The sequence below is a fragment of the Eptesicus fuscus genome, chromosome 9 (assembly GCF_027574615.1).
Source record: "Eptesicus fuscus isolate TK198812 chromosome 9, DD_ASM_mEF_20220401, whole genome shotgun sequence".
NCBI classification, from domain to species: Eukaryota; Metazoa; Chordata; class Mammalia; order Chiroptera; family Vespertilionidae; genus Eptesicus; species Eptesicus fuscus.
In genome coordinates this window covers 49854225-49876981 of record NC_072481.1, presented here as the reverse complement: position 1 = coordinate 49876981, position 22757 = coordinate 49854225, and the positions used below count along the sequence as shown (strand labels likewise).

The 22757-nt window shown below is 37.6% G+C and overlaps 1 protein-coding gene across 1 annotated transcript in view; it reads right to left on the bottom strand.

Moving 5' to 3' along the window:
• LRRC7 (leucine rich repeat containing 7) overlaps window positions 1-22757 on the bottom strand; it is a 478750-nt gene that overhangs the window by 29448 nt on the left and 426545 nt on the right. The window contains exons 24-25 of the mRNA XM_008139425.3: window positions 9953-10174; window positions 3469-3561 (exon numbers count right to left, since the gene is read on the bottom strand). Of these exons, the coding sequence (XP_008137647.3) occupies window positions 3469-3561; window positions 9953-10174 (315 nt within the window). The remainder of the gene's footprint in view (window positions 1-3468; window positions 3562-9952; window positions 10175-22757) is intronic.

Genomic DNA, 22757 nt, shown 5'->3' with positions numbered 1-22757 from the left:
AAAAGGAATAGCATTTAGACCTCTTGACAATTTAGCAATCTGTTCACCCTTAATTTAAAAATATTTATTACCTTGTGACTTCTAATACTGTAGTGAAAAGATGTTTATGCTGGTGTGAAAGGAAGAGAAAAACATGTCTTTTGAATTTCAACTATCTTCAGAATGATAAGGTTATTAACTTTTCATTGAAAGAACTTATGGAGGACATGTAAAACCAAAGATCGAAGGAGGGGTTAAGAAGAGAAAGATAGAATTTTTTTTTTTTTTTTTAAATATATTTTATTGATTTTTTTACAGAGAGGAAGAGAGAGGGATAGAGAGTTAGAAACATCGATGAGAGAGAAACATCGATCAGCTGCCTCTTGCACACCCCCTACTGGGGATGTGCCCGCAACCAAGGTACATGCCCTTGACTGGAATCGAACCCGGGACCCTTGAGTCCGCAGGCCGACGCTCTATCCACTGAGCCAAACCGGTTTCGGCAAGATAGAATTATTTGAGGCTTTTAAAAATACTGTCATATGTTTCTAATAATTTTGAACTTTCATATTTTTTATCTTAAGATGTATATATTTTAAAAAATATTTTTATTGTTGATAGTATTACAGATATCTCCCATTCTCCCTTTTTTCCTCTTTCTCCTAGACCCTATCCACCCCCTTTAAGGTATATTAATAATTTGTTAAAATTCAGTAAACAAGTGGTCCTACTAAACCATGAATATTTAAAATCTATCAAGTGGATGGTTTTCCTCAACAGCATTTAAAAATAAAAATGCTCATGCACAGACTTTTATAACTGATATTTCCCTAAATATATAGGGCTGCCTCATACACATTCTTATACATAAACTAGAGGCCCAGTGCATGGATTTGTGCACCGGTGGGATCCCTCGGCCTGGCCTGCGCCCTCTCACAATCCAGGACCAGGGGATGTTGGATAGCTGGTTTTGGCCCAATCCTGCAGGCCCAATCCAGACAGGAGAGAGCCTGATCCCCGCAGGCCCAATCCAGACAGGAGGGAGCCCGAACTCTGCAGGCCCGATCCATACAAGAGGGAGCCCAATCCTGTGCGTTGAGCATCTATCCCCTGGTGGTCAGTGTGCGTCATAGCAACTGGCCCACTGGTCATTCAGTTGTTTGGTCGCTTAGGCTTTTTTATATATATATACTAGAGGCCCAGTGCATGAAAATTCATGCACTGGGGGCGGGGGGGTCCCCTCAGCCCGGTCTGCACCCTCTCACAGTCCAGAACCCCTCGGGGGATGTCCACCTGCCGGCTTAGGCCCACTCCCCGAGGGATCGGGCCTAAGCTGGCAGTCAGACATCTCTTTGGCAGCCTGGGAGCTCTTGGGGGATGACCAACTGATGGCTTAGGCCAGCTCTCTGTGGGACATCCTTAGTGCTGCCGAGGAGGCGGGAGAGGCTCCCACCACTACTGCTGTGCTCGCAGCTGTCAGCCTGGCTTCTGGCTGAGCAACATTCCCACTTGTGGGAGTGCACTGACCACCAGGGGGCAGCTCCTGCGTTGAGCATCTGCTCCCTGGTGGTCAGTGTGCATGATAGCGACTGGTTGTTTGGTTGTTCCGCCATTAGGGTCAATTTTCATATTATCCTTTTATTATATAGGATAGACTAGAGGCCCAGTGCACGAATTCATGCATGGGTAAGGTCTGGCTAGCCCACCCCGATTGGGGCTGATCAGGCCGGGCTGGCCAGTCCCACCTCTGATTGGTGTGTGGAGGGTCGAATGGAGGTGGAGCTGGCTGGGGAGAGGGGCCCCAAACAGTTGGCCAGCAGGCCCCACCCCTGATTGGGGTGGGAGGGGCTGATTGGGGGTGGGGCCGGCCAGGGGGAGGGACTACAGGGGACAGCTTGGGGGAGGGGCCATGGGCAGTTGGCCGGCTAACCCCACCCTCTGGTTGAGCTCCCGGTCAAACTCCCCATCAAGGGGACAGTTTGCATATTAGCCTTTTATTATATAGAATAGCTGCTCCAACCAGCTGAACAAAGGAGCTCCCATTTATGGCCACTGAGGATTTCCTTCCAGTCTCTTCCATTCTAATGTGTATAGTGTCTTCCTTTTGGTTCAACCTCTTCCTCCCTCTCTTTTTTTCCCTCCAGAAAGGAAAGGAAGAAGGACAGAAAGAATGGTAGGGCTGGGCCAGTGTGGCTCAGTAGTTGAGCATTGACCCATAAACCAGGAGGTGATGGTTTGATTCCTGGTCAGGGCATATGCCTGGGTTGCAGACTCGATCCCCATTGAGGGGCGTGCAGGAGGCAGCCAATCAATGATTCTCTCTCATCATAGATGTTTCTGTCTCTCTCTTCCTCTCATCTTCCTCCCTGAAATCAGTTAAAAAATATTTAAAAAAGAATGGTAGGAAGCAAGATTGGGAAGAAGTGGAGGAAAATAAGGGATTAAGGGCCCTGTTTAAGGCTACAGAAACTTCCAGAGTAAGGACATCAGAGATTTTTCAGAAGCAGGTCTTATGATCAGAAATTGATGTGTGGGTTATTTTTTTTTTTTAATGGTGAGTAGAAAGGATCTGCACTAGGTTGCAACTTATAAGTAGATAGAGAGCTGTGGAGGTTGTATTCATATCTAATTTCTGGCTTTCTTCATCACCCTAAAGTTTTCTCATGCCACTTAATGCAATTAAATTTGATTAGGTCAAAAGCAAATAGTTTCAATTATCATCAAATTATAATTACTAATTGATTCAAAGCTGAGAGTATTAAACGATGATGGTAGCAGGACAGGTTATGTGGCTTAGGATAAACATTTTAAAATAAAAAGTCAGGTGGTCCACCATGGGATCAGACAGGCCAGATGTGAGCATGGGCTGCATGTCAGATGTTCAGGCAATGATTGAGGTTATAATTGGGGGTGGTAGCCAAACTTTACCTATGGTTTGACAAACAGGGGTAAGCACCAAAGGAGGACCAGATTCCTCGGCCATGGCTAATTTTGATTTTCTCACAGAATTTTTATTTTTTGTGGTTTAAAGTTCTATGATTCTATTAGTGAAATACTTTACAAACATGATGAATTAAAGAGATGTCAGTCAACTGGCCCTGGCATTGAATCATAATTTAATTATTCTGTTCTTACAAGAAAACATCTTCCTAAATAAGTGGTCTACAAATAAACATTTGGACACAACTTATTAGAAATTGCATGAATAACTTTCTTTATAAATATATACAATTGTGAACAAAACAAAAGGCAAAACAAGTTTCCTTTCAAAGAGAATGCTTAAATTTATTTATTTTTATTCTTAGGATTTGTCAAGCACTGCAGTGAATACTTTTTCCCAGGACTGAAAATGTTTCTAATTGGCTTTATAGTCAGCCAGCTTATTAAAGCACAGTAAAAATCTTAACATTTGTTCCAACCTTTTTTTTTTTTCTGCAGTAAAAGACTGTTTTTCTAATTAAAATTGTCCATAAGAAATTCACTTCTTACCTTGTCAGAAGGTTTAAATGGATTTCCTTGTCCGCTAATTCCACCACTGATGCTAAATCCAAGGCCAGGATTCTTTTCTATTCTCACACAAAACTATGTAAAAAAGATATAAAAAGGTAATCAAATGCATATAAAAACCAAATATCTTCAAATAACTGCATCCCAGTAGGAAAAATTCACATTTCACTTAAGTTCTCAGTGATAGTTTATGTTAACTTGGCACATAAGACAGTATCAACTCTGACAAAATAGTATTTAGTGCTTCTATAGGCATCAGTTATACATGAAACTAGCTTGAAATTACCTGGCAAGCAGATATTAGTAAGTATTTATTCATTACTGTGTGCAAGACTAAATTTTGATTAGCAGATTTAAAAGTTAAAAGCCTTATAACAAAAAGATTGTGAATTATTTAAATTATCTAATTTAAATGCACACATATTCTAACTAATTTGAAAGGATGTATAAATAAGTAAAAGAAAATTTGCAAATGTAGAGTTAGGGGAAAATATGGCTCTTTAAATAAGTTGCTACTACTTCCTAGGTGAGTCGTACAATTCATCTCCTTGGTAGAGAATTCCTTTGTTTAGAAACAGCGGGACTTTTAGCTTGAGAAAGGGGAAAACTTTTGGCCATAACTTGAGTTTGGGTTAAACAAAGGAAAAATGAAATACTCAGTAAAAAGAGTTTTAGATTTAGCAGCAGTTTCTGGCAAAGCAGTTAGGGGTCTTGGAGGAAGAGAACACTGAAAAAGAAAGAGGTCAAGAATATGAAGAAACAATTTGTGACAGGAATAGTCAAGAAATATTTAGGACTGGAGGGCTAATAGTTTAGTATTCTGTGCTATATTACCTTCCCCAATCCAAAACCATCAATGACGGTCTGTTAAACACAAGATCCTTGTGCTTTATAGAGCTATGGGCAAATGATGGCGTTGGGAGCAGGTCCACCTTGAGATAAGACTATAGTAAGAATGATAGTCACGATAAGAATTGATACAAAGAATGTAGATCAAGAATTCTATTGGAGGGAAATGAGTACCAGGAATGATCTAGAAAAACTACTGTATAACAAACTTAGGAATTCTTGCTGATCGTGGGTTGGGGATGTGTGTGTGGTCTGTAGTGAAAATGCTAGTTTTCTATGTGTAATGTGATGGGGGCCCCCAGATGACTGAAAGACAGAACCCAGAGTTAGCATAAACTTTGGTTGGGTAAAGAAAGAAAACTTCTTTATTTATTTGTTTGTTTGTTTGTTTAAAGTATTACATGTGTCTCCTTTTCCCCCCCGATTGACCCCCCCAGCCACTCCCACCCCAGAGGGCAAGCCCCCACCGCCCCAGTGTCTGTGTTCATTGGTTATGCTAATATGCGTGCACACAAGTCCTTTGGTTGATCTCTACCTCCCCCCATCCCCTGCCCCTTGTCTCTGGATCTATTTTTGTTCATCAGTTTATGTTGATCATTATGAGTGAGGTCATGTGATATTTATCTTTCTCTGACTGGCTTATTTCGCTTAGCATAATGCTCCAGTTCCATCCATGCTGTTGCAAATGGTAAAAGTTCCTTCTTTTTTATAGCAGTGTAGTATTCCATTGTGTAGATGTACCACAGTTTTTTAATCTACTCATCTGCTGATGGGCACCTAGGCTGTTTCCAAATGTTAGCTATGGTAAATTGTGCTGCTATGAACATAGGGGTGCATATGTCCTTTCTGATTGGTGTTTCTGGTTTCTTGGGATATAGTCCTAGAAGTGGGATTACTGGGTCAAATGGGAGTTCCATTTTTAACTTTTTGAGGAAACTCCATACTGTTAAGAAAACTCTTTCTTAAAGATGATTGGAAATGTTTACTTTCTTAAGTAGCTTCATGTTTTCCCCAGCAATCTTGCATAGCCTATTAATTTGCTTATGGGCAAATGCAAATGCCCCAGATGCTCTCTATATTTTTATTTTTGAGGTATCTTTAATCGCTAACTCTTAGATGGTTCAAGACAAATTTGAGCCTTAGTCCTGACTTAATCAGCATATTGTGAGTCTTTAGAAGCTAGGTCAATTAGGCTTGGCCATTTAATGGAACTACTCTGAATTCACTATCATATTTCATAATAATGAGTAGAACATTTAAGTATTACACAGTTCACTTGCAACACAAAGGCAAAAACTATCTGCTAATGTAACTTTTATGGTAGATTCAGTAATGAATAGTTTCTAAATTATGAGAAACTGCAATTGCCAGAAGTACTCTCCAAGATTTTTATTTTAAAGATATGTTTAATTACAACTTTTCCTTGAATTGAGCTAGATTTCTTAAAACTGGTTATCATGCTGTGATAGAAAATACAGTTTATAACAGTTTTGTATTTATAAGGCTCACAGTCTGTGAATATGAACATATCATAACTTGATGCAGCTCCAAGGAATATTTTAGCTTTATTCAATATACCAGTTTACCTTGTAGTCCTTTTTGGGTTGTTATTGGTTAACTACAGGCCTGGTGCATGAAATTTGTGGGGGGGCGGGGGGGGGGGCGGGTCCCTCAGCCTGGCCTGTGCCCTCTTGTAGTCCGGGACACCTCGGGGGATGTCCGACTGCCGGCTTGTGGCTGGATGGCCTTCTGCAGCTGCATGCACTTGAGCTTCAGTAGCTGCTGCACGTGCACGGGCTGGGCCATCACGGTCTGTCCTGTGGACACCATCGAGTGGGTGAGTCAAGTGCGGAGGCAGGCTCTGTTTCCCTGCACTTCCCTGAGTCACTGAGTTGTTCAGACTGACTGCCTTCTACAGAGAACGGCATTGGGATCAGGCCTTAGCCGGCAGTCGGACATCCCTCTTGCAGTCCCGGACCCCTTGGAGGATGTAGCAGTGCACCAAGTGGCAGGTGGCCAGGGAGGAGCCCGAATAGGGGCCAGGTGCCATGCCGCTCACGCTCATTCTGGCCCGCTGCACCTGCTGCCACCTCTCAGTAGTGCTGCCACGGAGTCTGGAGAGGCTCCGGCCATGGCAGCTGTGCTCGCCAGCCAGGAACCTGGCTTCTGGCTGAGCGCACTGACCACCAGGGGGCAGCTCTTGCATTGAGCATCTGCCCCCTGGTGGTCAGTGCACATCATAGCGACCAGTTGTTCTGGTCATTCCGCCATAACGGTCGCTTAAGCTTTTATTACTAGTATATAGATTAGAAATGAGAAGAACGGAACTTACATGATTTAAATATATTATCTTTGTGTTTTCCCATATTTCTGTGCATTTCTAATTAAATTATTTAAGATTTAGGTTATTTCTTTCTGATACAAAAATTTTATATTGCACAATGTAATATATAGAAGGTATATTTCCCCAGGCCACTAAAAAACCTGAAAGGAAACATATGCAACATATTTATTTATAAAGTAAATTGTTGCGAATACTTCCTAGTCCTTCTCCTGCAAGGTAGTGACTATATCCATTTTATATTATTGTCAATCTAGAAGGCACTAAAAATCTAAAGGAAATAAATTTCACATGTGCCAAGTAGATGAAGAACTGCCTCAATATATTTTTTAATATTAGAAATAATAAAGATGACACTGTGATTTTATAAATGTGACAACCATAAATTCTTATCTGAAGCTAGACTACCCTTGGGTATATTGTGGTATGGCTAATAGGTTGTGTTGTGACTGTTGTGTCCCATAAAGCATGTCAGAGAGAGTATTCATCTCACATATAAAGAGTTCCACCTGCCTGGTAAGGCCCAAAGGGGCCATGAAAAGATGAGAGAATATCTCAGTCAAGAAACAGTCAGAAACTAAATAGAATTACCAAAGAGGAAATGCAGTGTTCTAGCAAAAAGTCAGATCTAGGAGGCTAATAAATAGCTTATTTAGTGAGGATCAGCATTTCAATTCTTTATTAAGATATGGAAAACAATGAATGAAGATATAAGCAGCAGCCCGGCAGTCAGTGGTGCATTTGTTTCTTTCAGAGTCTGTTTTCATCATGTGACTTCACTTGAAACTTCTGGTCTGTGCCACAATAGGCAGTATCTTAGGTCATGCACTAATTTATTTTATTTTTAAATATATTTTTTATTAAATTTATAGAGGAAGGCAGAGGGAGAGAGAGATAGAAACATCAATGATGAGAGAGAATCATTGATTGGCTGCCTCCTGCATGCCCCCCAGTGGGGATCCAGCCTGAAACCCTGTCTGGGAATCGAACCGTGATCACCTTGTTCATAGGTCAACGCTCAACCACTGGGCCACACTGGCTGGGTTTGTTGCTAACTTAATAGGAAGGTTTGGACAAAGAATTTGGGCTTTGGGTTAGATAAACCTGGGTTAAAATTACAGCTTGACCAGTTATATTTATCACAAATTACTTATTTTCTCTGTACCCTGGCTTATTCATCTGTAAAAAGAAAATGAGATTATTGTGAGGATTAAATGAAATAGTATGTATAAGCAGCATCAGCTATAGAATTGTTGGGGCCTGGTGCAAAATGTAAATGTGAGGCTCTTTGTTCAGAAATTATTAAGAATTAAGAGTTGGAGACAGCAGAGCATTAAACCAAGTGTGGGGCTCTTTTAAGCACAGGACTCTTTTCATACTTAAGTCCCTTCTTTAACATAACTATAGAATGTTTAAGGTTTTACTTCTCAGTTTGAAAGGCACCTGATGTTTCAAGAGGGGTGAATCAAAACACTTGTAAATGATTCTAAATACAATCTCTGAATCATGATGTTTTACATTTAATAAGCAGTGCCCTGGCTGGTGTGGTTCAGTTGGTTGGGCATTGTCCCATGCACCAAAATGTTGCTGGTTCAATTCCAGGTCAGGGCACATGCCTGGGTTTTGGACTCAATCTCCAGTAGGGGGCATGCCAGAGGCAGCCTGTAGATGCTTCCCTCTCACATGGATGTTTTTCTCTCTCTCCTTCTCCCTTCCTCCCCTCCCCGCCAAGTAAATAAATTTAACAAACATGTAAACTTTAAAACTTAGTAATCCTCTCATTAGTCAAACTATAAAATTTTTGTGTTATTGGAGGGATAATGTAAAAATGGTCTTTAAATTTAGAGTGTTTAGAGTAAGTGCACGCTAATACTAAACTTACTCTTCACGGTAGGTGAAAATAGAGGGCATTGATCTCAGTGAATTTTTAAAAAAACATAATCTTTATTGTTTCAGTGAATTTTTAAAGGATTGATTCTCACAGAAAACAAACACATAGCTGCTATTAGGACTAACCAAGTTAGAGAACAGAGTTGAGGTTATAATATTTGTGAGGGAGAAGATATGAGCAATTTTTAACCTTCTAGATGTCTTTAATAAAACATAATTTAAAACTTCATTAACTTTTTAGAATCTCTGGAGAATTAAAAGCCTCACATCATTACCTCATTAAAGGCACCTGTCTGATATATTTTCCCTTAAATCAAACACTTGGCCTAGATCAAGGCAGGATAGAGAAAAAATTATTTTTAAAAATATCTATAATTCGGAGAATGATTAATACATAATCTCAGCTTCAAGAGGGTATTAAGAAATAGAGGATCTGTCTAGACCATTGGGATCCAAATAATAAATGGCTCTTAACAACAGAAAGGGAAAAACTAGAAAATGAAGATAATCTTGTCTGATACATTCAGAAAATAAGGTGGATAATATGTGAAGCTTTGAGTTAATAATAAAGTGAAACCTTTATATACCATATTAAAGATTTAGTGAAGTCAGTGGGCAAAGTCAGCTTTGCCTAATTATATGAATTATCAAAAAAGATACACTAATTTTATATGAACATTAAGATCTTAATGTCTTACTTTTTAAGCTTAATGTAACTCAATAGGTGACATCTTATTCAGTTTTCTAGTCCTAAGGAAGAAAACAGGTCCTTATAATGGAAAAGCAAATTCTACTTTTAGATAGGTCAGAAGAGCAGCATTTTTTTTTTTTGTGCTACATGGCATTTATCAGTATCTTTGGGAGCATTTCGGAAATGTTTCCCTTCTAACTGTTGTTTATAATGTTCTTCATAGCAAACTTTATCTCTGTACTATTCAACAATCAGAAGATAGGACTTTTAAAAATACGATGCCACAAATAGAGAGGAATATAGTTTATGTTTCACACAGTCAATTTCACCAGAGGCCTTGGTAACCACACCTAGTCCACTGAAGCTCTTTGTAAGGTCCCAAAGCTGTGCTGTAGTGTTAAATTGGAGTGGGGAGTGGGGAGGGGTGTGTGTGTGTAGGATAAACCAGAAAAACTGTTCCGATCCATCAACTTGTCCTTATGTAAAATGGGCATTTTACCAACCATCCATTCTTATAGGTTGGTGTCCTTAACCACTAAAAATAATGATAAAATAGTGTGGTGTTGCACTCTACTCAACATGGTGGCAGCATTAATGTGTCCCAGACTACATTAACGAGGGAAGACAAACCATAGATTCATTGGGATTTCCTGGACATTTCCTGAAAATACATCAATTGTGAACTCTCTTCTCACCTGCTCTGGATAGCCATCCATACTCCTTTGCCCTTTAGTTTGAATTAAGCACCGTCCAGGCTGAGGTCCCCGGGTGGCCTGTGAGGAGGGGATCTGAATAGGCAATGGTGACTGGAACTGCTGGATGGTCACTTTGTTTATGTTTCCCTCATATGGCTGCTGCTCCCGGCTACGATGCTGAAGGCTTTGGGACCCCATCAAGGTCTGGATATGGCTGCCTGCCTGTGGAGAAGATAATCTGTCAGAAGACGATTCGTGGTGTTGAAAGGATGTGATTAAAGTAGAAAACACGTACAGACATCTTTTTGGTAAAGTGGCATCATTTGGACTTGCAGCCATGGCTGGAAAAGATAATGAAAAGACAGCAAGGGGCCGCCAACTATGGTTTGTGAAAATGTTAATATTGGAGCAAGGTTGCATTAAATACATTCGCAGTCAGCTGGTGGTTTGCCAAAGTTTATTTTAACTCCCATTTTAAGGGAACAGAATTCAGTCCAAGAAAAAGAAGTCACTACTTAAAAATAAAGTCAAGTTCCATATGGCATTTTGTTTTGAAATATACCAGGGAGAGAGATGTAATATATGGAACCTTTATGCCACAAGTGCTTAGTGAGATTGCTTACATGAGTATAGTCAATATTTATTCATTTTCTGCATTTTAAAATCAAGAGTATTTCTTAAAGAAAACTAAAAAATAAAAATTTGTGTTTTGACATTCCAAAAAAAATAAAAATAAAATGAAATCAACAGTATGGTTTTGGGAATCTTTAAGTTACATTAAAAATTAATCATGAGATAAATTCCTGTGAGTATCGATAGTCTGTGGAGGCACTAGATCTGGAAGGGTCTTCAGAGTGAGCTCTGTAAGGAGATCACCTCATGTTGAGCTTTCAGAGATTTATCAATACCTCTAATTAAAATGATAATTTCTTAGTTCTTAAAGGCAGTTATGGAGGCCAGAGCGCATGCTCACTCTGATCTCCCATCTTTGAGTGATACGCTGCGAATCCCTGCTCCTTTGTTCACTCCTATTTTCTCACCTTCTTTTTAGCATCAGATCCTTTAGTCATTCTACCTGGTATTTTTTTTCTACCAAGCAATCAGATCTGTTTGTGAGCTGGTAATCTAGAATATGCCTTTTAATATCAGGTAGGGCTTAACATGGAAGTCTAACATGAGAAGTGAAAGCTTATCATGGATACTTTTGAGCATATGTATTAGTATAGTGCTGTGGTTGGTACTTCACTCATCATTATGGAAGGATCTGAAAGTTCACTTCACGAATTCATTTTCTTTCTTGTTGATCTTTTAGGGGTGGGTAATTTGGAACTCAAAAATGAATTTCACCTTAGAATTCATTAGCTAAGAAAGCCTGTGAATTTGCCTACCCAATCAAGATTTTGATTACTATGAAAAGGTCAGGTTGGAGGAATAAAAATAATTTTAAGCAAGTAGTCAATGAAAAGATTAATTTTAATTTTTAAGAGACATCAGGAAATGACACTGATCATGGAAAATCATCTGAAGGAGATGAAAGGCATATTTCTTGATTCCAAACAAGAGGTAATTGAGTGAAGAAAATACTCAAAAGTTATTATTTGGCCATATGTAGAGCAAAGGAAATAACCATTTGATTATACTTTTTAGGCGTTTAACTGGTTGTCTTGGTATCATGTACAGTTTTCTATATTGAAAAACAGCAAAGATATTTAGTATGAGAATCTTGAGGAAAAAGATGCAAAAAAAGAGTTTCAGGCTATTCCAGCACAGTGAAAAACAGCAATCCAGCACTGCCCGACACAATTAACCAGCGACCACAACACTACAATGCCAACACAACTGAGATAACCATGTAGTGGGCAAATGTGTATTTCTTGATGGAATCTATTCCCTTTTCAGCCATTCTAGAAGACTGAACACCCCTCTGGTCAAGTTTTTCCTTATTGCAAATTGAATCTCTCTTACCTCTGTGGAATTCCACATTCTTTTGTTTGGGAGGAGAGAAAAGCCATGATAAACACAGTATCACATTGTGAGCTGCTAAGTCACTTGCATGCTGAGTTAGAGAAAAGTATTTCCTGGAGTTTGAGGAGCTGGGAGTATAAGCTGGCTAAGGCTGACTGGCCTGGCTTCTGAACAGTCCATTGGTTTTACATTTATACCTGCTTCTCACCTCCACTGGCATAATATTCATGGATCTTCAGTCAGTGCTTGAGTCAGTGGACACACAGGAAGTGATCACATAGACAAAGCATTTTTAACACCCAGAAAAACTTAGAGAGACACAGCATATAGCTAGAGTTCCAAAACGTGTAATCTGCCTGAGAAAATCAATAATGACTGCTTAACAATCACTTCATTGATTAGAATATTCTGGTAGTGGTCTATCCATGGGTGCAAAATTAATTCTATAGATTATAGAACTGTAATAGCCTTTAGATTTCTTTTTCTTTTTGGTTTATTTTTTCCTTCTGATGGGACAGTTTGAGCTCAGAATTTTGTTTTGATTTGGAATTTGAGGGCAAGCACCATATCCTACTTGCCATCTTTAATGACTGGCATATAATAAATAAAAGCTGTCATCAAACACTAGGTGCCAAGCAATGTGCTAAAACTTACATGTATTATCTCCTTTCATCCGTGTAACAGCACTAGAGATAATTATTGTTATCCAATTTTACTGAGGAGAAAACTAAGGCTTGGAGAGGTTAAGTAACTTTCCCAAGTCATCTGCCAACCGGTAAGCTGGCAGGACCAGGATCTGAACAAAGGCTGTCTATGACTATCATAGTGAATTGAAAAGGAGTCATGCAAAGGAACAGAAGGATCAGGTTGTTGAGGATGAATATATTAAAATCTTTAGCAGCTCTTTAATTTGCCAAAGGGCCATTCCTACTTATTGATTTAGGTCTATCACCTATTTTAGATCCTATGTATAGGACTTAGAGCTTTATAGTTAAGCAAATAGGCTGATGCTCTGTGGCATTTAGCAATCTTTCTATGATTATGAAGTGACAGAGCTCATGTTCTTGTATGGCTTGGCAAAATATAACACGGGCTTGGAGGAAACATCTGTAACGATTCTGTTTGCATCAGCAGCAATTATTTTTTCAGTCTGTATTTGGGATATATGCTGCAGAGAAAGGGAATGACAGCTATAGAAAGCAAAGAATTAACACTAACTTTTGTGTGAGTTAAACAGACATACAAGGACACAAGATATCTCAAAGAACAATTACGGTGTGGAGGGACTGTGATGAGGAAGTTTTTCTGACTGGCACGAAGGCTTAAGAAAGGTAATAAGGGTGCTCACGGTGAAGTACAAAGGACTGATGAAAACGCAGAAAATGTCAGAGATGGCATTTATTCAGGCAGAGGGGTTAGCTATGAGAACACTGACTCATACTGAAGGGGAGTTTGAACAAAAAGGTTTCTGTAAAGCCTGTGCTACACATTTTGAATGATAAAAAGCAATAGAGAAGATTTGACATTTGTTTTGAATTTTCAAGGGGAGGTTGGAAAAATAACATGTATTTGAGGAGAATAGTGATGGAATGCAGTGTTTTCAAGTTGACCTGAAAAAAATACTGTCAAAGTGTATGTTTACAGGGAAAAACTCCAATATCCATTGGACCCAAGGGAACATTACTGTCAATACCACAGAAAAGAAATGTTGATTTTGCTACCTTTAAAGTGTTGGGGAGGTTTTGTATGATATAAAAGAAATGACTTTCTCATGACAACAATACTTTGGTTCACACCGTTCTCAGAGAAAGAAGTGTTAGACTGAGAAGTGTATTACCCAGTTTGGTCATTTGTCTTACTACTTATCTTGACTCTTTAACCATTGTAGGGTTCCTTCCAAAAGTCAAACATAGCTTCAAAGGATGATAATTTATGCCACTGAGAATATGCAACTGGACACCATCAATTTCTAAAATTACGTCCAAAAGAGTTCAAAAAAATGTTTGGGAGCAATTTCAACAACACAAAATCATCTATAAAGGATAATTCAGTAGTTGATTTCAAGATATCAGCAGCACTCATTGAAATGAGTTAGTTTCAGTAATTTTGTAAAACAATAACAATAAAATGCCCTGTCCCTGTCTATCTACATCATGTATTCTGTATGTTCTCCTTTTTAACATGCAGGTTAAGTTTTAAAAATTGAGGCAGTAGGACTTCTGCTTCCTGGTAGATTGAGTAGGCTTACTTTCCTCTATCCTCTCCATGAAGAAAAATAAAAAACCCTGGATATTATATATAAAAAAATATAAGAAAACTCTGGAAAGTAGACAGAATACAGCAGATCATCTAGGGACCTAGGAACCAAGTAAAAGCATAGTGGTGAATTCAATGAGTTTTATTTTTGTGTCATATATATCCCAGACTTGGAGCTGAAGAAGCAGGTAACCTGAAAATGCCTGGTACAGATAAGAAAAGCCTCAGCAAAAGTCTACTCTGTCTAGCCAAAAGACCAGAAAAAAGGGCCAGAAAACTTTGATAGTGACCGCCCTACTATATACAGCCAGTGGGAAAACACTGTAGTCCCACAAAGTCCAAGTGGGGATCCTAGACTTCTACCCTCATAAGGATGCAACAAGGCACACCAACACTCCTGCTGGTGTGCTGTCAGAGAAGGCCACTGCATTTATCCCCTGTGGCCAGTAGGGAGCCCCTCCCCAACCCCCATGGTGTCACTGGAGAACACAAGGAGCATGGACTTCCTCTCCACACAGCAGTAATGAGGCACCCTTCTGCTTTCCCCGTAGGATGGTTAGAGAGGGTCTAGAAACGAGGCTACCTTCTCTGAGGTACCAGTGGAGGCCAAATGGGAACTTAGAACATCTATTTCCACCTAGCAATAATAATGCAATTTTTTTTTGCCTCATAGCAATAATTAAAATCCTATCTTGAGAGACTAGAAAATGAGAAGCCAAATAAACCCCAAGCAAGCAGGAAGAAGGAAATAATAGCAGAGATCAATGAAATTGAAAATGAATAACAGAAAAAAAAAATGAAACAAAAAGCTGATTCTTTGGAAAGATCACTTCTAGCAAGATTGAATAAGAAAGAAAAAAGAAAACACAAATTAGCAAAATCAGGAATATTACTACAGATCCTGCAAACATCATAAAGGTAATAAAGTAATACTACAAATAACTCTACACACAAATTTGACAACTTATATGAAATAGGCCACTTGGAAAAGCACAAACTACTGTAACTCACCCTATATGAAATAGATAATTTGAAAAGTCCTGCAACCATCAAGATTAGAATATGTAATTTAAAAATAATTCCCAGGAAAGATATCTCCAGGTACAGATGGTTACACAGGAGAATTTTACCAAATATTTAAATAACAATTAACACCAATTCTACACTCTCTCTTCCAGATAATAGAAGAGGAGGGGACACATCCACTTTATTTCATGAAGCCAGTAGTATTACTTCAATAACAACACCACACCTGATAAGGACAGTAAAAAAAAAAAAAAAGGAAGAAAGAAAACTATAGAGCACTACCATTTATGAATATAAATACAAAAATCTTTAACAAAATGTTGGCAAATAAAATTCAGAAATATGTAAACTCCATGCCCAAGTGGAGTTTATTCCAGTGATATAAAGCATGTTCAATATTTGAAAATCAACGACTTCAGTGCACATGTTAATGGGCTACAGAAGAAAAATTATGCGATCATATCAATGGAAGCAGAATATATTTGACAAAATTTAGCATCCATTTGTGATAAAAACTCAGAAATATAGAAATGGAGTAGAACGTCCTCTACTTGATAAAGAACATTTACAAAAAACATAAAGGTAACTTAAAACTTATGTGAAAAAAATGAATGCTTCTTCCCCAAGATCAAGAACAAGGCACAGATGTCCACACTCACCACTCTTATTCAGCAGAATGCTGGAAGTTCTAGTCAGTAGAATAAGGCAAGAGAAGGAAATAACAGGCATACAGATGGAGAGGAAGAAATTAAATGTCCTTATTTACAGGTTACGTGATGGTTTGCATAGAAAACCCAAAATAACCACCAAAAAAATTCAGCAAGGTTACAGTTGTATTTATGTATGTTAGCAATGAAATGCAAACACCAAAATTTAAATGCAATACCATGCACAGTAACTAAAAAAAGTAAAATATTTCGGTATAAACCAAACAAAGCTTGTACAAGATTTATATGCTGATAACTACACAATACTGAAGAAAGATATCAAACTCTTAAATAAATGGAGAGACATATTTATGGGTTGGAAGACAACACAGTAAAGATGTCAATTCTTTCCAAATTGATACAGAGGTTTAACAAATTCCTATAAAAACCCTAGTTGTATGTATTCTATATATATTCTATTCTAAACTTTATAAAGGGAACTCATATAACTTAACGAAAGGAAGATAAACAACCCATTAAAAAAATGGGCAATGGACCTAAATAGATACTTTTTGAAAGAGGACATAAGGAAAGCCAGGAGACATATGAAAACATGCTCAAAGTCACTAATCATCCAAGAGATGCAAATTAAAATGACAATGTGGTTACCATCTCACACCTGTCAGAATGGCTATCATCAACAAATTAACAAATGACAAGTGCTGGCAAGAATGCGGAGAAAAAGAAAACCCTCGTGCACTGCTGGTGGGAATGCAGATTGGTGCAGCCACAGTGGAGAACAGTATGAAATTTCCTCAAAAAAAACTAAAAATGGAACTCCCATTTGACCCAGTGATCCCACTTCTAGGAATATACCCCAAGAAACTAGAAACACCAGTCAGAAAGGATATATGCACTTCTATGTTCATAGCAGCACAATTTGCCATAGCTAAGATTTGGAAACAGCCTAAATGCCCATCAGCAGATGAGTGGATTAAAAAACTGTGGTACAACTACACAATGGAATACTACAATGCGGTAAAAAAGGAGGGATTCTTACCATTTGCAACAGCATGGATGGAACTGGGGGGAATTATGCTAAGTGAAATAAGCCAGTCAGAGAAAGATAAATATCACATGATCTCACTCATTTGTGGAATATAATGAACAACATAAACTGATGAACAAAGACAGATCCAGAGACAGAGAAGCATCAATCAGACCATCAAACCTCAGAGGGAAGGTGGGGGGGCGTCGGGGGAGAGATCAACCAAAGGACATGTATGCATGCATATAAGCCTAACCAATGGACACAGACACCAGGGGGGTGAGGGCATGGGTGGGGGGTAATGGGGGGATAAGGACACATATGTAATACCTTAATCAATAAAGGAAAAAAATCTATCTTTCACTTTTAAATAAAGATAATCATAATCATAAAAAAGTCAATGAAATTAGAATAGCTAACACAATTTTGAAAAAGAAGAATAAAGTAAGAAGAATCAGGCTGATTTCAAGATTATTATATGTGATACTGGCAGAGGGACAGACATATATATATAAATGGAATGAATCAGAGGACCCATAAATAGACCTATATGAAATGATTTTTGGCAAAGGTGCAAAAGCAATTCAATGGATGAAAGAGAGCCTTTTCCACAAATGGTTCTGGCACAATTGGACATCCACAGGCAATATAAGTGAACTGTGACCTATGTTTCACATCTTACATAAGAACTAACTCAAATTAGATCATAGATTTGAATGTAAAATGTTAGGAGGATGAAACAGCAAGCTATAAAGTTTGAGAAAATATTAGCAAACCATATATTTGACAAAGGACAGTATCTAGAATATATTAAAAAAAAAAAACTCTCAAAACTCAACAGTAAGAGATTAAACAATTCATTTAGAATAATGGTCAAAAGACACGAAGATATATTTCACCAAAGAGGATATACAGATGGCAGCAAATAAGCACATGAAAAAATGTTCAACATTGTTAGCTATTAGAGAATTTCAAATTAAACCCCCAATGAGATATTACTACCCACTCATCAGAATGACTAAAAGCAAACATAGTGACAACAACAAATGCTGAAAACGATGAGAAACTGGATCCCTCATAGTCTGCTGCAGGAAATGTAAAATGGTAGAGCGACATTGGAAAGATATTTGGCAGTTCCTTAAAAACAAACAAACAAAGAAACAAACAAAAAATCAAACGTGCAGCCCTAGCTGGTTTGGCTCAGTGGATAGAGCGTTGGCCTGCGTTTGATTCCAGTCAAGGGCACATGCCTGGGTTGTGGGCTTGATTCCCAGTAGGGGGCATGCAGGAGGCAGCCAATCAATGACTCTCTCATCATTGATGTTTCTATCTCTCCTCTCCCTTCCTCTATGAAATCAATAAAAATATATTAAAAAAACAAAACTAAGATAAACAACAACAACAAAACAACTAAACATACAAGTACCATATGATCCAGCAATTACATTCCTGGGCATTTATCCCAGAGACTTAGGAAGACTTAAGTTCATGCAAAAATCTGTCCATGAGTGTTTAGAGAAAGTTTCTTCATAATAGCCCCAAATTAGAAATCTAGGTTTCCTTCAATGGGTGAGTGGTTAAAAAAATTGTGATACTTCCATACCTTGGAATACTAATCAGCAACAAAAAGGAAGAAACTGTGGATATACACAGCAACCTGAGTGACTCTGCAGGGAAGTATACTGAGTTAAAAAAAGCCAATCCCAAAGGTTACTGTATGATTCTGTGTAATTTTATTTGCATGACATTCTCAAAATGACAAAATTATAGGAGTGAAGTGTTATAGAAATGCTGGGAGTTAATTAAAAAGTTAAATAGAGGAGTACAGATAATAGTCTTTGGAGTCAGATGAACCTGGGTTTTATACTTTGCTCTGTCATTTTTTAGTTATGCAATCTTTTGCAAGTTATCTAAGTGCTTTGCTTATCATGTAAAAACTGTAGATAATAATAAGTGCTTCACAGAATATTATAAGGATTAACAAATATAACATAATACATTCAGCATATTGCTGGTACACAGTAAGTACTCAGTAATGGCAATGGGACCTGCTGAGGAAAGGTCTGACTGTCCTTTGGCCATAGCAATAAGTAATCATCAATTAGAACTTGTTTTAAGCTTGTAATTAGTTAATGGCAGCTTGCTTTGGAAACTGCACTTGAAAGTTAGGCAATCAGCAACAGTCTCACTCAAATAACCATGCTTTCCTAGTTCAAGGTCAACGAACCCCTAAATATTTCAACTTCGGAAAATCCACCAATACCTGAACTCCATGCTTCCCCTAAACTCTGTCTTACTCAGAGAGACTATGCCTTACAAGTTATTTGTTAGCAAAGCAGAAATTATAGATTTTTTTCCAGATTTGGGGAAGTAGCCTTTTTTTAAGAGGATGATAGAATATATAAAATTTTCAAAAACTATTCTGCCATTGGTAGCGATGGTACTACTTAATCTTCATTAATATGGCTAATATTTTAGGTTGCCATGATTCACCTTCATTCTCGCCCCCACTACACACCTCCTTCCCCATCATTGCATATGTTTCAAGACAACTGTCCAAGCGAAGAGTATAGCCTGTTCATGTATAAATAACTCAAATTCATGACCTTGGTCTCATTAACAATCTGCTGTTAGAAACAAAGCTAAATAAAGATTTTGCTTGTCTCTAATTTACACATTTTAATCCCAAATAATACATATTACTAGTATAGTAGCTACCATTATTTAAACACTTATATGATAGGTGCTGTGATAAATGTCTAACATCATGATCTTAATTTGCAGAGCCACTCTACAAGGTCCGCATCATTGTCTTCCCAGAGGAGGGACCTGAACAGGGAAGTTTAAGGTGCTCAAGGGCCATGAAATGCAAGTTAAGGCTCACAGTTTCTCCTGCACTGCTGCTTAAAAGAAATAAAAAAATGAGATCTTAAGAAATGAGAAATACATTGAGATTATGCCCCCCCCCCTCCACACCCCCGCCGCAGCTTGGTGCATAGTTTAGTTTTTGTGTATCAATGTAATTGTCATTTTGTGGGGCTTGCTTCAATATTAAGTGCAGTTTTATCACTTTCACAAGTGATTTTGGGGACAGAACTTAGGTTATTGTGTGGAAAATGGAAACTATCAAACAGAAAGGGGCAGTAGAAATTTTTTTTGTTGTTGTTGTTGGCAGTAGGAATCTTATAGATATAATCAGGAGGTTTGATGAGCTAAATTATTGAGGGACCAAATTAACAAAAGGAACTAAATTCAATATGATAGAAGGATCTATAGGCAGGCTCCTGATTTTGTTCCTTTTGAGATTCATAAAGGTAAATAAAGAACCTGTAAATATTTGAAAGAAAACGAAGGCATGTAAAACAAGGCCATTTAGGAATATCTAAAATATTTGATTTGTGTAGGTCACAAAGAGCAAGTTGAAGAGGACTTAAAAATTATTTTTAAGTATATGACTGGTGTCAAGGTTTCTCTCTCTCTCTCTTTTGAATGGTGAAACAGAAGAAACAATACCAAATTGTGGCAAAAAGTGCTAGCCAAATATATACCAAATGAATTCCTGATATTGAGGGTTATTACTATTGCAACAGGTCTATGCTATAATTTTTCTGATTTTTTTGGTAGTAGTTTTCTGATTTTTTTTTGGTTGGGTGGGGTATACTATATTAGTGGTATAACATATTGGTTAGACTATGCTATGGTATCAATCTTGGTTCCTCAATTCCTTGCCCCTATCTTTTTGTCCCATGGGGATGTCGTGAAGATAAGAGAGTGTGTATGTTAAGCATCTTTCCTGTGTCGAATACATACTGTAGATATTGTTTTATGACTGTGATGACCACATGATTAAGCTTGTTTTTTTCTTCTCATTTTATTTGTATTTAGTTAGGGCAATTTTGATGCCAAAAGGTCTCTGTTCTCCCATTTAGGCACTAGAGGACAGACTTGAACAAATACAGGGGAGAGAGCTCTGAGGTCTGGAAGGGAAGGGTAGAAAGATGTTCTTTCTCCTGCCGTGGGAATTTGGTGACATTGCATTCTGTTGGTACAGTGCAGTATTTGGGAGGGAGGGAACATTCAAAATATTCACTGATCTTAAATTTTTAAGAGTCTAATATTGATGATATACTCCAGTGCCTCAAATGACAGGTGAAAAGGTGAGCCAATAGGGCGTTCCCCTTCAGAGCATATATATGCCTTAGGATGGCAGCTGGCTGATATGTGCAGGCAGTGATTTCTGGCTTATGGTATCTCTATAAGCACATTCTTCTATGGTTAAATGTCAACTTATAAAGCATAGCCACAGAATTAGAAATTATTAACTAAAAGGAAAAAAAAAGGAGTATCCATAACAGCAAAAATTGTTAGAGCAAAGTCTATACTTTTCAACCTATAATTTGTTTTGTGATGATGCTGATTTTTGCATTCTTAAAATAAAAGTTGTTAACAATAACAATAAAAGTGTTACAATAATTTCTTTCACCTGTAAGATTTCTTGGAACCATAGGTAGTAGAGTAAGTGGTAAAAATCAAGTGAAAGAAATGGAATCTTATCATTTTGACAGTCTCTATTTGGCAACAATCCTTGATCATCTGCCAGTTGTCATGTAGTTTAGATCTTCAAATTATATACTCAGTCATGGACATTTTTATTGCATTGGACTAGTTCTGCTTTTTTCCCTCCTTTTAGATTTCTTCCAAAATGAAGACAGTATAAGTGTGATTGAATTATTTCAATTTACTGAAGTAGAATAGTTTTAAGGAACACCTCTGTCAAGAATTGATGGAAGTAGTTTTAACCTGTCATTCTTTTGCTTTAGTCTATGACAAGTTTTTATGCTACCTCTGACTTAATAGCCATTTGATAGACACTGTTCATACTTTTATTAAGGAGATGCTTTTGAGCCAGTCTGGATGAGAACAATCTCCTGATTTTATGACAGCGAAGTCCTTCACTACTGGAGATAGCTATATTGTTATCCTGGTATTAGAAGATAAGGGGATGTGCTCTGTTAGTTAAAGAATTAATGTTGCATTAAGTAGAAAATTCAATAAAAAAGTGACTGTAAAACTAAACAATATTTTATTCAGTTGTCACTTTAGGTTTATGTTAGAGAAGAATTTTTCCATTCGCATTTTCACAACTTTCTACCTGCATTATTTTTGAGAACAAATTTAGTTATATAATAAAACAGAGTAAGTTTAAAAGCACCTATGACTTAAGTAATACTAAAATAATCAGCTTAAAATGCATTATCCCAGCTATTCAGATTAATGAAATAAATATTTGAAATGGATTATTAAACAGAGGAAATTATTTCATTGATTTCTTCAAATCCTTCTTCAGCTATTACTAAGAACATGTAACCTACTCTGAAGGGTCCCATTTTCATAAAATTTTTGACTTTGTACAGGCTATGTACTCTCCTTTGGCAATTAATTTTTTTGTTTAACAAGCAAGTCTTTACATATATATATTTAGCCTCCTCCCTCTTATATCAACAACTTGCAATTATGGGAGGCATTGAATCTAATTGGATGTATTCTTATTTCTTTAGTAATAGCAACAGGTATGGCTGCACTGACTTATTGGCAAAGGTAATATGATAATCAATCAATAAACTATGTTTTAATTAATCTGAATGACAGTTTCGGATACTGGTAACATAAAATGGGTGTAACCTGAAATTCTCAAGACTAGATTTGAGCCCTTAGCTTATTAATTCCTATAATAATTCTCTGGATGATTCCACATATTTTAACTTGTACAACCACAAACAATAACTGCAATTTATTCCATAAAGACCATGTTGAGGCTATTCTAGTAAAGACAGAGTTGTATATTTGTTAGCAAGGGGAAATT